At 43.5% G+C, this 16606-nt stretch overlaps 1 protein-coding gene across 2 annotated transcripts in view; it reads left to right on the forward strand.

Annotated features, from left to right (window-relative positions):
• Positions 1-14955, forward strand: part of ARHGEF33 (Rho guanine nucleotide exchange factor 33) — a gene marked incomplete at both ends in the record, with an annotated part of 40949 nt that extends 25994 nt beyond the window's left edge. The window contains 4 exons of one of the 2 annotated variants that reach the window (XM_084234413.1): positions 498-662; positions 2828-3638; positions 7819-7958; positions 14826-14955. In XM_084234413.1, the coding sequence (XP_084090539.1) occupies positions 498-662; positions 2828-3638; positions 7819-7958; positions 14826-14955 (1246 nt within the window). Of the gene's footprint in view, positions 1-497; positions 663-2827; positions 3639-7818; positions 7959-13000; positions 13053-14825 lie in introns of those variants that run through there. The other variant, XM_084234414.1, reaches the window with a different exon arrangement.
• Positions 14956-16606: the final 1651 nt, after the last annotated feature.

The following is a 16606-nucleotide window of genomic DNA, read 5'->3' on the forward strand; positions in this document are numbered from 1 at the left end:
GTAAAAATAAAACAATTTAGGAAGGGGATGCTGGTTAAACAGATTTCATGCTAAGAGGAAATGGAAAGTGTTGACTGGAAGAATCCAGACTTCAGATGTAACAGGCGCAACCTATAGCAGAGCTTCCTAATGACTTGGATTCACTTCAACCTTATCCCAACCCAAGGAGGAAGACAGAGTCATTACTGTGGGTATTTCCAGAAAAGGAAGCTATCTTGGCAAGTCAGACTTCTCTAAAGGAGGACATCTTCCAGTACAGAGCCTTCCCCAAACTCAAGTCAGCCAATTAGCATTTATAGTCCTACCTGGCATCCAGCTGCACCCTATCATGTAAACAGCTGGTTTGTAGAGGGGCCGGGGAAGGCTGGTGGGGCGGGGAACGTTCACAGCTGACCTTCATCTGGGAAATATTTCTTGATCTTTCTTGGCATAATCTATGTGTTCAGAGAGTCAGTTTCCCACCATACACCCTAAGAATATGACTTCCATTCTGTTAGGTCATCCATGGCGAAGCTGTACAAAGGGCTGGCTTCCCAGTGTGCAAATACCGGGCAAGAGGCTTCTCCTACTCCAGGACCTGAGGCAGTCCGTGACAGTGGGATCCACTCAGAAGAGATTCTGCAACCCTACCCTTCTGCTCCCAGTTCTGGCTCTGCTGTCACGTAAGCACCTCTTGCAGTGGGAAAGTTAATGGCAATTCCCTTGGGTCCCAAACAGCCTCTGTGGGGTAGTATACACTACAGGACTCCTACTCCTGGCCCCATCAGGTCTCTATGTGGCAGGTAAGCAGCTGACCTGATGCTTAGATCTCAGAGGAAGGCACTTATATATTAAGGGGGAGTTCTAGAGGCTGGAGATTGTTTCCAGTAATTTTACCACCCTCCATATATATTATGAATCTCTGGGTTTGGATACTGATGGGTTGGAAGAGAATGATATAAGAAGACAGGAGGGCATTGTACAGCCCCTCAGAAAGCTGAGAAACTACTTAATTTCTCCAAAAATATAATATAGGGAAAAAGAATCCCAGTTAGGGTCAGAGGAAGTCTGAGGATGAGAAATAGATCTGAAATGATGCGGAAAGAATGCTGTGTAGCCCTTCCAGATTCTCCTTAAAGCTTGTTTAGAAAGGGACTTAAATAAATTGTTTGTCACTTAGAACAGCTTCTCTAAAAGCTGTCCTGGGCTGGATTTGATTGCCTTTTAAAGTCTCTGCACATAACCCTCTAGCACAATAAGCTGGTTTTTCATTCAGCAAACTTCTCAACAATCTTTAGGGTAAGGAATTTACAAATCTGGAACTCATTCTACCTGTGATAAAAGTCAATTCCTTTTCTGCCCTAATTTCTTAAAATAACGAGAACATTTATCAGTGAGAGATGGAAGAGCAAATGTGGAGAGCAAGGTGGGAGAAATTCCATAATCATTCTAAAACCTCGGAGATAGTACCTTTTCTATAAATAAAGCCCAGAATGAGTTCCTTCCTAGAGAAAATTCTAGGAGTCCTGTAGGGAAAGCAGTGCAACAGAACCCCAAAGAATGAAATCCCTGCAGTACTATAACCAGATTGAATGAGATAGCTGCTGTTGCACTCTGTGTTGGGGGGAAAAACGACCCAGAATAATCTTTGAAGTTAGGAGAGAACTAGAGTCAGGTCAGCATTTTGTCTTACTATTTCTTTTTGTATCTGTATCTGTGAGAACTAGTTTTCAACTTAGGGGCACTGGAGAAAGATCTTCAGTGCTAGCATTTATGTCTACATTATTTATGCTTTTTTTGGTGGTAGAACTAAATATGCATAAACTAGCCAGATAACCAGTTGGGGGTCAGTGTGTAAGTCACCCACTCACATAGGTCTGGCAAGTAAACTCCAGCATAACTGGTAAATTACATCTGCTCTGATGGGTCTGCTATCCTAGTGCCCCTATGTAAACTACTTACCATATTTTTAAAAATCCTGTGATAGGGGGCAAATTCAGGGTGAAAAGCTTGAAAAGACTTATATTGCACATTTTATAGCCAAATGGTATTTATTATGAGAATTTCAGATACAAACAAAATAGTGACTCCCACATGCTGTCATCCAGACTCAAGCTGTCAAGACTATACCTCACATTCATTTCATCCAGGAATTTTTTTTTAAGATTTATTTATTTATGCATACAAGAGCTGGGGTACAGGCCAGAGATGTGGGGTGTGACAGGATTCACCAGAGACAGAGTGGGAAAGAGAACAGGCAGACTGACTGAAATACACTGCTGAGGGGAGCAGCGGGGGAGACAGGAGAGGTCTGCTGCACCACGTGGGTAGCTCCCTGGCTGGCCGGGGATTGAACTCATCCTGCAGAGGCTGCGGATTGCTTCATAGTGGAGTGCTTAACCCCTTGTGCACCAGGGAGGCCCCCAGGAATTTGTTTTTAAGCGTGAAGATCTGAGTTGAACAAAAGGTGTTTCTATTCTTTTGTGTAATTCTGCTAGGGCAAGAAAGGGAGCAGAGAGAGAAAAGAGGTGCCTTGGGAGGCAGATGGGTGGTCAGGAAGGGTCAGACCTGTCATGGGGGGGGGGGTGACGACTGTCCTCGACCCACCAGCCACCTCTAGCCAGTGTCTCCTTTCTAAGATGAGCCATCGGGCGTCCCCCTTCCAGACAGCAATTTTCTCTCTGGGGCCCGGGGGTCGCGGGGCCTCAATGGGCGCAGTCTGTGGAGCTTGGCAGCTACCACTAGCCGACTGGGGGCAAAGAGAGGCGCCCCAGCGGCTCCCAGCCTGGCGAGGCCTGCACTAACCACCCGTCTGCACCCCTCTTTTGTATTCTGTTTCCCCTTAAAGACATCTGCTGCCCCCTGTGAAGAAAAGCCAACAGCAGCAGAGCCTGGTGGAGAGCATGCAGCCCGGCAAGCCCGGCGACTGGGAGCTGGAGGGCAGGAAACACGAGCGGCCCGAGAGCCTCCTGGCGCCCGCGCAGTTCTGCGCCGCCGAGCAGGACGTGAAGGCGCTGGCCGGGCCCCTGCAGGCCATCCCGGAGATGGACTTCGAGCCGTCGCCGGCCGAGCCGCTGGGCAACGTGGAGCGCTCGCTGCGCGCCCCGGCCGAGCTGCTGCCCGACGCGCGCGGCTTCGTGCCCGCGGGCTACGAGGAGTTCGAGTACGGCGGGGAGCTCTTCGCGCTGCCGGCGCCCTACGACGAGGAGCCCTTCCAGGCGCCCGCGCTCTTCGACAACTGCTCGCCCGCCTCCTCCGAGTCCAGCCTGGACATCTGCTTCCTGCGGCCCGTCAGCTTCGCCATGGAGGCCGAGCGGCCCGAGCACGCGCTGCAGCCGCTGCCCAAGAGCGCCACGTCGCCGGCGGGCAGCAGCGGCGCCTACAAGCTGGAGGCGGCGGCGCAGGCGCAGGCGCACGGCAAGGCCAAGCCGCTGAGCCGCTCGCTCAAGGAGTTCCCGCGCGCGCCGCCCGCCGAGGGCGCCGCCCCGCGCCTCTACAGCACGCGCAGCAGCAGCGGCGGCCGCGCGCCGCTCAAGGCCGAGCGCGCCGCCCCCCCGCACGGCGCGGCCGCAGCCGCCGCTGCGCGCGGCGCGCCCCGGACCTTCTTCCCCCAACAGAGGTCCCAAAGCGAAAAGCAGACCTATTTGGAAGTAAGGAGGGTAAAGTAAACCCCCGCCCAAACCCACAGCGCCGGCCACCCCGGGCCTAGAGGGGCAGGGCGCGGCCCGGGCTCGCCCAGGGGTGCGGGAGGCGGGAGAGCGCGGGGCGCGCCCTCGAAGGCGCGGGCGAGTGCCTGGCCTGGGGCCCCGGCGCACGGCCCGCGGGCGTTTGTGTGCGGCTCGACGGCCGAGGGCGGAGAAAACGGACTCTCGGGCCTGCTCGCCACCCCAAACCCGCACACAGTTAGCGTCAGGGGGGCGCCCTCCTGCTTCAGCTTGGGCACCCCAGTTCCACCCGACAGGCCCAGCACTGCGCGCAAGGCCTAGCCGGGTCCCTGGCCCTGTTGGCGGCACCGCCTTGTGTGCGTGTTCGGGACGTTGAGCACGTTGTGTGCGGCCTCGACGGTAGCTGGGGAGACCAGGTGTCCCGTCGCTGTGGACTCCCTGCAGTGAGCACTGGAAAGCTAAGCTCGTTTCCCGCCCTGGCTTTCCTTTTGACCCAAAAATGGTGTCACCCTACCTTACAGACGCCAGTGGGACAAGGCCGTCCCAGAATAGTCGAGGGAGCCTTGACACCTGGCGCCTTCTTGGGCCTCTCTATCACTGCTTGGCATTTGGATGGCTAACCTTGGTGTTTGCCAGCCTGGGGACCTACAAGGAGGTGTTCAGATACATGTCCCTGACAGGGCTAGTCGTAGCCCGTGAGCCATGCCTAGTTTCTCTGCTGGTGACCCAAACAAGGGCACTTGTCTGAGTACGCAGAGGAACAGCATCGCTTTGACCGTGCCGCCACCTTCCCTATTGAACAGTGTCAAAGTGTGGTCAGGGTTGTCAGGGTACCTCAGTGTTGGTACATCTTGAAAATGACATTGTCCAGAACTGACTTTACCTGCACCAAGTATCACTTGTATCACATTCTGGGGGTCCTTAGCCTAGGTTAGAAGGGGGTTTCCTAGGAAGAGGGCCCTACATTGCATTTTCAAGTGAGTAGGAACAGATTCAGAACCACCGAGTCCATTCACTTTTTAGTGACCACTGAGATACTACCTTGCACGCTGTACTAAGTGCTGAGGATTCAGAAATAAATGACACTCAGTCTCTGCTCTACAGGACTACTGGCTGAGTGTGGGAAAGACACAGGGAAACACAGAATTATAATAAACCTTGACACACGTGAGAGGGGTGTTTAAGCCCTCCTTGGGGTGATGGCAGAGCTTTTGAAATCAAATGGTAATTTGTATGTCTGAATTTGATTTTAAAAGCTGCCTAGAAGTCGGCTAGGTGAAGCGTGAGGCAGGAAGACGTGCAAAAAAGGCTGATAGCTCTTTTTTTAAAACACCAGGACCATGCTTCTCCTGTGGTATGCTATGCTAGCGGGAGTAGTAGACATTGGGCAAGAGAAATAGGAAGGAGTTGGGTAAGGGAGAACCGTGGGGCTTGCAGTCCACCTGGACTCCAGGAACACAAAGTCTGTGTCTGGATCCCACAGAGAATAAAAACACCACAGCATGCTCAGCTAGAGATTCCGAGATTCCCCGGGTTCTCAGATTTCCTTCTGGCTGTGATTTTGAATCCTGAAATTTATGAAATTCTACTAGACAAAATTTTTTGGACAGAACGCTCTTAGGCTTGTGCCAAAATTCATTAACAAGGGAAATAGAAAAGGAAATAATAGTGCCAATTCAGAGCAACTTTGGATGGGCAGAAGTTTACATAGAAAACCTGCTAACTAACATAATTTAAGCTACAAAGAGCATTCATATGAGCATTCATATTTTTGCAAAAATATCCTTTCCTATTTAACATGATGTGGAAAATTGGGAGTTCAATAGTTGCCAAGGAAAACCATTTATCAGAAATCATTTATCTGATAAGTAAACTATGAATAATGTATATGTGACTGTTTATCAGACATACCAAATCACAGTAAGCTGTATATTAAGCAATGTTAATTAGATATACTGGCCAGCAAGTCTCCTCCCTCGACAGCATGAGACAGGAGTCAAGTCACTTCAGAAAGAAACTTAACGAGGTGTCTGATGGAGGTCAGTTAAAAAGAGCCCATTTCTCTTTCAGTTATCAGTAAACTTTCAAACATGCAAACAAAGTTCACTTTGCTTATTTCTGGTTTGGGACCAAATTTTTCTTTCGGAAACCTCAGAAGCTGTGGATTGTTGGGAGCCCTAGAGAAAGGTGGCATGCAGAGGCTGTGTGTGTGCATGTGTGTATATGTGCATATGTATGTTTATACATACATGTTTGTGCTTATATGTGTGTGAGGTAGGTGCAGGGTGGAGGTTTTAGTTGCAAAAGACCAACACTTCAACAGCCCTGTGTTTAAAAAGGCAGCAGCTTTTGCACACTGAGATGTGCCAAGTTCTTACCGTTCCATCTCCTGAAATATACTCTGTGTATCTTCTACCCCTGATGAGCAGACTCCACCAATGCCTAAGTCCTGTTCTGTCTCTAAGAGTCAAAAAAGAAAACAGTATACTTAGTGCACAGAGCACCTGATGGGTGTCAGGAGATCTGGGTTCTAGTCCTGACTCTGTTGCCAAATAGCCACCTGCTTTTGGGCTGTGCACTCAGCTTCTCTGTATTTCCAGTTTTATCATCTGTAAAAATAAGACAATATATACCTACCTCACAGGGTTGTTGTGAGGATAAGGTCAAATGAGATAAAGTTTGTGAATATGCATTGGAAAGTATGGAATGTTATACAAATGCAAAGTATTATAAAGATCATCATTCCAAAGCATTATAAAGATCATCATTCCCTGAAACTATTACTAGATGCCTTCCCTAAATTAAGTCCTAAAACTTTATTAATACATTTAATTCCTAAATAGTCCCTAAAAGTCCACTTCTCAAAACGTGATCCTTGGATTGAGTAGTAAATGCATTATCAGAAAGCTCATGATAAATGCAGAATTTGGATCCCTTTCTAGAGCTATTGAATCAGAATCTGTATTTTAGCAAGATTCCCAGGTGATTCAAATATACATTAAGTGCAAGCGGGAAAAAAAATATACCTTAAAACACTAATGCTGGTTTTCAAAACCTAAGTGTGCGTAAGGATTACCTAGGCCTAATTGCAGAGATTCAGATTCAGAAAGTCTGAGTTGGGGCTCAGGAATCTTAAATAGAAGCCCCAGTTAATCCTGTAGCCCCAGGACCACACCCTGAGAAACACCATACTAACCCATTAAGATGTTGATCTCCATGGTTTAGTTATGAATCTTAGAAGAATCTCAGAGACTCTAGATCTGCTACTACAACCCCAACTTAATGCCTCAAAGTCAAGCCCACTTATTTCCTGAAAAAAAAATTGTCCCCATTACGCTTCTCTGTCCGCAAGCAGTCACCCATTCATTTATGAAACTTTCAGGGCATAACTGGAGTGGTTTTTACTTTGACTTCTTGCGTGCTCTTAAAGTTACTCAAAATCAAGCAGTTGTTTTTGATTTCTTTTAAGATTTAGTCGCCTCAAGATAAATGTATACACACACATCAAATTTGCAATGTTTATTTTATTTAGTACAACTCACATTTAAAAAGAAGCTATAAAATTCACAAGAGGTAGAGCTATATTTTTTCCTTTATATGCCAAATACCATAGATTAAGAATTATAAAAACTGTATTAAAGACATATTTACATGTTGGAAATACTAGTTGACATTTACTATTAAACATATCTGACCTCTGAAAAACTCCCTCCCTCACTTATGTCTAAAATAGAGAGTAAGAATGTTGAGTTTAAAAGTAAATTATTTTCAAGGAGCTGGCTTATTTTGTAGACAGAGAAGCACAACCAGAGATAGAAGGGAATACTTCTACTAGTTTTCCAGCAAGACAGTGTTGGTGCCAGAGTAAGAAATTAATCTCTATACTCTTTGAAGGTTTTCTAACTTCCTTTATTTCCTGATCTTTAATTATCATAATCTTACTAGACTACTTGCCTTGACACATGGAAAACACACTCAGCAGAAAATTATCCTTTCCAACTACTGATCTCCTAATAAGTCTAGGTTTGCTTTAGTTGGAATAGGGTGCCCACCATTAATCTTTTGGGGTGGAAGAGGAAAGTGCAAGTTAAAAAAAAAAATTGTCCCATAGCCAGGATAGATACTAACTTTGGAAAAGAGTTAAAAAAAAAAAAACCCTTTTTTGTGTTTTCAGGAGATGCATTTAGAAGACACCACCAGATTCTGTCCAAAGGAAGAAAGAGAAAGTGAACAAACATCTTTCAGCGATCAAAACCCCAGGCAAGACCAGAAAGGGGGCTTTCGCAGCTCCTTCCGCAAGCTCTTTAAAAAGAAGTGAGTAGCCCTTAGACAAGACAGCATTGTAACTCATTTCCCTTTAGGTTGAGTCTTAAGGTTTTAACAGTGATAAGTATCAACTAGCCTGGTTTCATACAACTGCTTCAAATTCAGTGCCTGCTCCCAGTAGCCACAATTCCTTCCAGGTGAAGATGTTTTTACCCTGTAATCTAGAGTAAAGGCAAACCCAGTCCTATCCTCTGCCTCTTTTATCCTTAGCCTACTTTGTTCCCAAAGTAATATGTCCTGAGAGGAGTGAGCAGAGGAGGTGCCCTGGGAAATGAATTGGTAATAGTTAAATCCCTTTTAGACCAGGAGGAGTGGGAAACACTGTTGAAGTTGGGTGTAATGAGTACTCCCTCCAGTCTCCCCAAAAAGCTTTCTAAGGGCATCTCAGCACTTAGGCTTCTAGAGGCCTGTACTTATTCCGGACACTAGTTTATTGGGACTATTGCTAGTGTTTTCCCTGGCAGAATGATTGAATGGATTTGACTTGGGCCCTAGTTAAAAATCACCTTAATGACATTCCCATACTTCATATAAGGTGAAACTAGGCATTTTCCCTATGTTGTCCTTCTAAGATATTAAGCCCTATTGTCTCGTATGAAATCACCACTCCCCTCTCCTACCCTTAGCAATGTGGCCAGCACTTTTCCATGCAGGCTAGGAGACAGTGACCAAACCCCAGTAGGAAATGTAAGGAAAAGTGCTGATGCATAGAGGGATTCGCCTGTTGCCTGCCTGAGAGCCCCCGTCTCTTTTTCTGTGGGTTCTCAGGCTTACCTTAGGCCTACTCTCCTCTTTCCTTGAGAGAGATTTCCCTTACCGCTTAGTTTCTCTTGGTAGAGGACGTTCTTGGGATCAAGAAACAAGTCTTCCCTTTCGGTGGGTGGAAAAGTTAAAGAAAGGCATTATTGCTACCTTTGAAGAGTTTCTGATAAGTGAGGCAGCACAGGGAAGTCACTTTCTCCTTGCGGGCAGAGGTTACTGCCAGATTTGGAAAAGTCTTGATGGCAGAATTGGAGGCAAGCTGAAGTGAGAATTTTTTTTTTTTTTGATGGTTTGTTTTTTTTCTCATGGAGAGAGTGATACTGATATTAATGGGTCTCTTATTGTTGCTTCCCACCTGTTGTTACTGGAAGAAGGAGGAAGAGGAAGGAAGAGCAACAGTACTACAATTAGACACAGCCCTACTGCACTAAGTCCCTTTTCAGTTTTGCTAAGATAGCCCCATGCATGCAAGACGATCGCTATATTCCCTCTATTCAGAAGGTCAGGAATTAAGGATTGTATCCCTCACTCTAGGATCATACACTAAAATCTTTTCTGACCCAACGCCTACCTCTGTCAAGTTTGGCAGGGATGGAGAGACCTGGAAACAGACAACTTTCCAATCTGACCTTGGGCTTTAGGCTCCTAAATCTTTCTAAGGACTCCAGATTTCTTAAGAGCACTGCATGAACCCATTTTTTTTTTTTTACCCAAAACAAATAGCTCCTTTTGCCCACTGCATTTATAATGATTGGTTACTGTCTGTTAGAAAGCAATGAGCCACAGCACTACCACTAGTTCCTTTACAAATTCTAGTTTTCCAGAGATGTAAGAAAATACTCTGCTAGTTACCTGAGGTAAAGGGAGTGGCCTTGTCCTTCCTATATATATCCAGGGGGCAAAACTGGAAGCATCGAGTAAGAAAGTACTTCCTGAAAATGCAGCTACCTGGAGCTGGAGCTGGCTGCCTCGTGAGGGAATGAGTTCTCTTAAGTAGAAACTAGATGACCCTGGTCAAGGAGGCTAGGAGAGAGCTTCCTGCTCTGGGTAGGAGATTACTCAGGATACTCACCTGTGTCTTTTTTCAGTGCTGAGATTTGCTTTACGTGTGGTTTGATTTTGTTGTAGATCAGACTAAGTAATCACATCTTTTTAAACAATGAAACAAGAAATTAATGTTGGCCTCAGGACCTATAATTTTAAAGACTTACCATGTAGAAAACCAGTATAACCCTCTGCAGCCCTTGGTCAATGCTGAGGATTTGCTGTGGACTCTTCAAATTCATGTTGGCTAACTGCCTTCGGTTCTCTTGCAGTTTTTGGAATCTTGCTTAGAAGGTCAAATGGATCCCCTTGGTCTTCTTACCCTTTCTCATTGATTAGTCTCGCCTGCATCAATCACTTTGCTGCCAGCCTTTCTGGCATTGTATTTAGTATCTGAAGTTTTAGGTGACTGGCAGTTAAGGTGGTGCCACATAGATGGCTGCTTCCTCTGGCAGATTCTGGTTTTTTAGATTTGGTGTAGATCTGAGAGCACCATCAAGTGATACTTGCTCTTCACCAGTCTAGGGTACCACAGAAGCTCTTTGGGAACTTGGCATGAAATAAAGAAGCAGCTTGAGTAACTTTTCTTGAGTATTTTCATCCAGGGACCATGGAAAGTGTGTTTCATTTATGTTAAGGTAGTGGGGAAGGCAGAGAGGCTCCAGCATAGCACAGAAGGTCTGGCTTTTAATCCAGATCGGAATACACCATTCTTGTCATTAAGTAAGCATTCTTTCTTATATGCATTTGCTGTTATGAGACACTATACTGTATAGGCTTGTGAATGACAAAGTCTCAGCTGTTAAGTAGGAATTTGCATTTGAGGTCAGACCTGTGGACAGGTTCAGGGAGAAACTGAAAAAGAGTTGGGAGGTCAGGCTGGCAGCAAGCCCTGTGACTAAGAAATAGCTAATACCAGGTACTGAAACCATGATAGGATCTGACCTCAGAGGTCCAAAATGGACCAGAGCCAGGAAAAAACTGCCTGTATCACATCTGGGGCTCACTGTGTGCCTCCCCCATAGCCCTCTGGAGGCCCATTCCTGTCTACACTGACACACTTTTTGTATCCATAGGGGCTTGTTTGGCTGGTGGCCCCACACACCCAGAATGCTGCTTCGGGATGAAGCTAGGCATGGAGCCAGATGCAACAGAAAACCTGAGAAAGGGTTCTCTTCCCTCTGAGGCTGGGAGGGCCGAATGCTCATACCCACAAGGATTCAAAAGGGAAAGTCAAGTTGAAATTTAAAAAAAAAGTGCCCAAGATATTTGGGGAAAAGGATGATGCTCTGGTTGTTTCTATCTCAGGCACATCTATCCTGGATAAATACCAGGTCACATGTCCCTGAAAGCTGCCCAGAATTGGTCAGAAAAAGACTATATATCTTCAAGTTTGAAAATGTTAAGTGACTTAAAAAGTTTTAAATATGAATTCTTGGATATCAAGAACAGATTTAATGTAATGCTGGACTGAGTCCTTATCCCCCTGCCTTTGAGCAGGATGGAACACAAAGAATCCCATTCTAGAAGGACCTGTATAGAGGCTGTCAAAGACTTAAATCTAGACTATCCTAAAGTCTGAGACAAATACTACGTCATCTTTACATATAAATCTTGCCCTAGGTTAACAAGTATTCTTGGTTGGGGGAGTGGCATGAGGGAAGAGGGCTAAGTAAGACAAGTTAGGGGTAGGGAATGGTGTGTTCTCTTTTTATCCTCAAATTTGGAGGAAGTGAAAGATAAAATTTTATGATTTCTAAATGGTTAATCCTATTTCCTCACCCAGTCTCTTCCTGTTTTGTTTTTTTTTTCACTTTATAAATTATATGCCTCAGATTGTCTCCTTCCTGGTCATCACCCTCCCTCTACCAGTCACATTAAAATCCCTATTTTCTTGATAATATATACAGAGGGCTTCTATAGGGTCCCTTATAATTGAAAGTGTACCTTTTGGTGTATTATCAGCTGTTTTTGAATATGCCCAGCCTTGGCTTTGGAACAGACCGTGTGATAGAAACCAGGACTACTAAGGAATCAATTGATAATTTTACTCTTACTTTCTTATTTACCTCCTTAAAACCTAACTCCAGTACGTCCCCCATTCTTATCCACTTTGAGATTCTCTCTCATTTCCCATTTAATTTTCCTATTTAACCTTAAAATGTAAGGACATTATTGAAAGAATAACATTTTAGATTATTTAAACCTGAATACAAATGTTTCTCAACAGGTACACTGTCTTCAGTGTACTAGGTTCTGTCTAGTATGAAAGAAATAAAAGAAATAGTTCCTTCTCATTAGTACAGAACCCAAATGTCAGGGTAACTGGCTGTAAGGTACAGTCCCGAGAACGCAGTAAACACTCAACAAATATTTTTTCAATGAAAATGCTCATTTGTCCCCCTGTTGATTACCAGCACTGACTGATGTGGCCAACAGGATGGGTACTCCCCTGCCCCCTTCTCTGCGTGCATGTCTCCTAAAGCTTTAAATGTGGACAGTCTTTCTAATCAGGAAACCTCTCCTTCTTAGGTCAGAGTGTTCTGTGGCACTGGTTTTTACCCCTCTTCCCTCCCTCAGCTCTAAACAAGTTTCAAGGCATATTTGTAGGAATCTATCCTTGTATGAGCTATCCCAACATGCTATTTTCTTTGTTTCTGACAACTGAGTAGAAGGGTGGCTGTGTGTCAGAATTTACTGGCAGCCATTGTACCTTTACCCAGGAAATTTTTACCTGCAGGTCCCTTTAGTGTCTACTTAGATTTGTCCTGCAGTCAACCAAAATGGCCTTAGGACCTCAAGAGCCATTTTTGTTTTATAAAGAAATGGAATAAAAGCAGATTTGCTGACCATTCTTCCTAGACTCTGTAGGTTATTTCCCAGCACTTTAGATATACACTACTTCAGAGTCTAGCAGCCACACTTTTGGAAGAATCCAGGTGTTCAGCTGGTCATATACCATATGACATTACAAAGCGGTCAATTAAAATTATCTTTTAAAGGATGAAAATATGCTTTTAGTCATGGCTATAATAGAAGACTGGATTTTGAAAGGGATTAGCAAATTAGTCATTAGTTAATATTTTATATCAAGAAATGCAGAGAAATTTTTCACACACTTGGAGACACAGAGAGGTGGTTTGTGAGGAGAGCAGTTTAAAAAAAACTAAGTTGAGTTTGTGGACTTTGAAAACTAGACAGGGCGATTTTGGCATTTGTTTCAGAAATGGGAACGCAACTGGTGAAGATTTCTGTGGTCCTTGGGGCTGGTGGTGACATCAAAGCTTTCCCATTTCCAGGTAAACATTAAACAGTTGCATGTTGGAATCATCTAAGTATATAATATGTTGGGTTTTGGAGAGATCAGATGCAGCCAAGAGGGGAAATGTAGGCAAAAATTTTAAGTTTTGACTAGTGACTTTTTCATGAGATAATTGTCCTAAGGGGGAACAGTTGATAAGAAATAGTAGCCAGGTACAAATCCTGCTTACTAAGTCCTGCCCCCCTGAACTGTAGGCCATCATAGTCTTCTGGATAATGAGATGTGGGGAAAGAATACAATGGTCAGACATTTAACTTCCTACATTTGGGGCCCAATTGTACTAATTAGGGATGCTTTGAACTTGAGGCAGATGGGACTCCTGAGAGTTGAGAGAACTCTCAGAGTTTCAGAATAGAGCATGTTGAAGCTCTTTCAAAAGAGAGTCCCAGGGAAGTTTCTGGAAAGTAAAAGGATTTTCACCCTACCCAGATATCCTCTTATTTGATGAGTACTCTGATATACTGGGGTTGAGAGAATAGTTTTTCCTCTGTGTGCTGGGATGTAATAGAAAAGTGCTTCTTCCTGACTAGAAGTAGAAAGCATGGTGGGTAGCTATTGCTTCATCTATGATATTAAATATAAGAGTGAAAAGTAAAAATATCTAGTCAGTTACCAGGCTTTCAGATACCCAGATTTTAGTCTTTGTGTGGATCCGGCTTCTTTGCTTGAATAATGTAAAGGGATGTGTGACTTCTGCCCAATTAGTTCAGTAAAGATAGTCATGATTAACTTAAAACAGCAAAGACTCATAGCATACCAGTAATAGTGAAAGAACCTATCCTTCTTTTATGGATAGTGGAAGCATGCCTGACTGCCTCAGCATATGGGGAATTTGTTCAGTTGTGTAGGAGCTTTAGACACAGAACTTCATGTCTAACATCAGTTTCATACATCTGCATGAGGTCTTCGGATATTGGTTCTTAGTCACTGGGCTAGTTTTACCCATTGTAGCTCAAGAGTTTAAGCAATCTAAAGGGCCCCAGCCTAGTTTGTCAGAGGTTATTTCCAGAAAGCCTCCTCCCTCCAGGGACTTCTGACATGAACAAACTGGAGAAGGTGCAGAGCTGGAATGGATTACCCAACTGGTATAACCACGATAAAGGAAGAATGTACCCTCGACTGGGGACTCAATTGGACTGATTTGAGTTGTTGTCTATTGATTTGGCTTGATCTCCTTTGTGATGGTTGAGATTATAGACTCTCCTCAATCTGATTACTGTATTTATTTATTCATTCTACCAAATGTAGTATATATGTGTGGTTGGCTTCAATAAATCTTTCATTTAAAAATGAAAATAAGCAAAAGCAAGAGTTTGTAATGTAATGCCCACACCCGGTAAAGGCCCTTGATAATCTTGGTTGAGAACAATTAATTCCATCCATTTTAAATTTAAGGGCCTTGGTAATTTGTGGAGTAGTTACTTGGTTGAATCGAAAAGAGGCCTTCTTAAGATTTCATTTCCCTGTTACAATGTTACTACACAATACCTTACACTGACATACACAGTTATCACAGTTGTCCCCAGAAAGTACTGGAAAGATTTTCTTTATGTTCACCACAAATCTTAGATACACATGTCCTGCATCATGAAATTCAGGGGAAGTAAAAATTATTCCATATGTAGAGGCAACTGTTTTACAAATGCAAAAAGATTTGGATAGATAAAATATTTGAAAACAATTAAAACCAAATCAACCTGTACTTTATCTGTGTGCTGAGATTTTAGGTCCAGTGGATCAGAATACAGGGAAAAAACTAATGAGAATCCCTCAATGGATCCTTCACCCACCAAACAAGATTTCTTCAGAAACCGACTTGCTCTTGCAAATGACCTTGACCAAGGAACAGCTGTGTAAAACATACTTAAAGTTGTATTATCAAGTGGTAAGATGAGGATAAAAAGCTTGTATATATCTGTGTAGGAATATATATATTGATGTATAAATCCCCGAGGAAAACTAATATAATTACATAAGAACTAAATCAACATCCAAGACATCGAAAAGATAGAGATTAGTTTGTGGTTGAGAGCTGGCTTTTTGAACCTCAACATTTGGGAAAAAGGAAATGAAGATTTTTCACAGTATTGGAGAAAAACACTACATTTGGAGGAAAATAAATGTAAGAACAAAATCTCCCACCTTGAATTCATTCCCCCCAGTATAATACTCAGCATGTTCATATTTAACGTGGATGTGAATTTTATGCTTCCTAGGTGTTTAGCTTATGAATTTACCCCATTGTTCTTAGACTAATATACACCGTGTTAGGGACCAGTTCTGTTTTGCTCTTTCATAGGCCCCCGAGGCAAAACCTATCATCTCTTAAGGCAAAAAAATCAGTTAACAGAATAACATTTTATATGTTATAAATCTGAGTTGTGGAGGACTTGTGCTTAAACTGGGCTAGGAAGGTTCAAAGTTTAAAGACACTTGAATCTTCAAACAGGAAGAGAACATCAAGAGGACTATTTCTCTTGTTCAGTGGTTATCAAAATCAGTATAGGGAACAATGATTTCTCTAGAAACTTGAGACCAAAGAAACATTTCCTCTCGTGCGGGTTGTGTTGCAGGTAGAAACAGTTTAGAGTCAAACTGAATACTGAGGATTCAAAGAATCGCTAGTGTTGCTGAGTGTCAACACACTTATGACCAGATGGGGGTCTGGGGGTAGGGGTGAGGGGGTGGGCGGGAAGCACTAAGCTACTTCCTTCAGTCAGGAAGAAAGGCAGCAGCACTAACAAGGCTTTAATGGCTCACACATAGTGAGTGGTTGCTGTAAATACCGAGTCAGAATGAAAACCGAAGGTTGGCAGTGCATGGTTCTGTCTTCCTGAAGTAAGTTAAAGAAACAAAACTCTTACAACTCACAGGGATAATTGCAATGAGGCTCGCCTGGTTATTTTGGTAATAAAATGTGTTCTATTTCCTCATAGATCTTTTCAAAGTCTGCATACTTAACATGCTCCAAATATCAGACACTGTAATAGAATATCATAATAGGAAAAAATTGGTTTAAACAATTTGCCTCTATCCCCAGGCAGTTAGCTGTAATGCTTTAGTATATGTGCTGCCAAAGCAAACACCTATTATCTATAATAAATTTGGGGCAGTTTGTTACTGTTTATTCGAAACCTTGCTACTCCAACTGGCTTCATCAGAGGCTGTTCCTCTAATAATTCACTGTTTGATAAAATAGGAGAAATTTGACTTTTAAGTGTTACAGTTTTTCTTCTATTTGATAAAAAAATTAGGAACTTACCCATTAGCATTTTGAACAACAGGTGTCTGGAACACTTAAAGAATCACTGCCAAGATTTTGGAGTTTCCAATATTTAAGTTTAAGCAAAGCTTTTCATTTTTCTGAAAATAACTCCTTTGAAATTAGATTTCTTTCTCAGGCCAAAGGAGTTTGGAGGCAGTGCTTAAAAGTACAATGTCAAACTGACTGGACATGGAATGTTAAATGGAAAACACGGCCTTAAAATAAAACTGAAAAAAAAAAATT

This window comes from Talpa europaea (genome assembly GCF_964194135.1).
Source record: "Talpa europaea genome assembly, chromosome: 6".
Classification (NCBI taxonomy): Eukaryota; Metazoa; Chordata; class Mammalia; order Eulipotyphla; family Talpidae; genus Talpa; species Talpa europaea.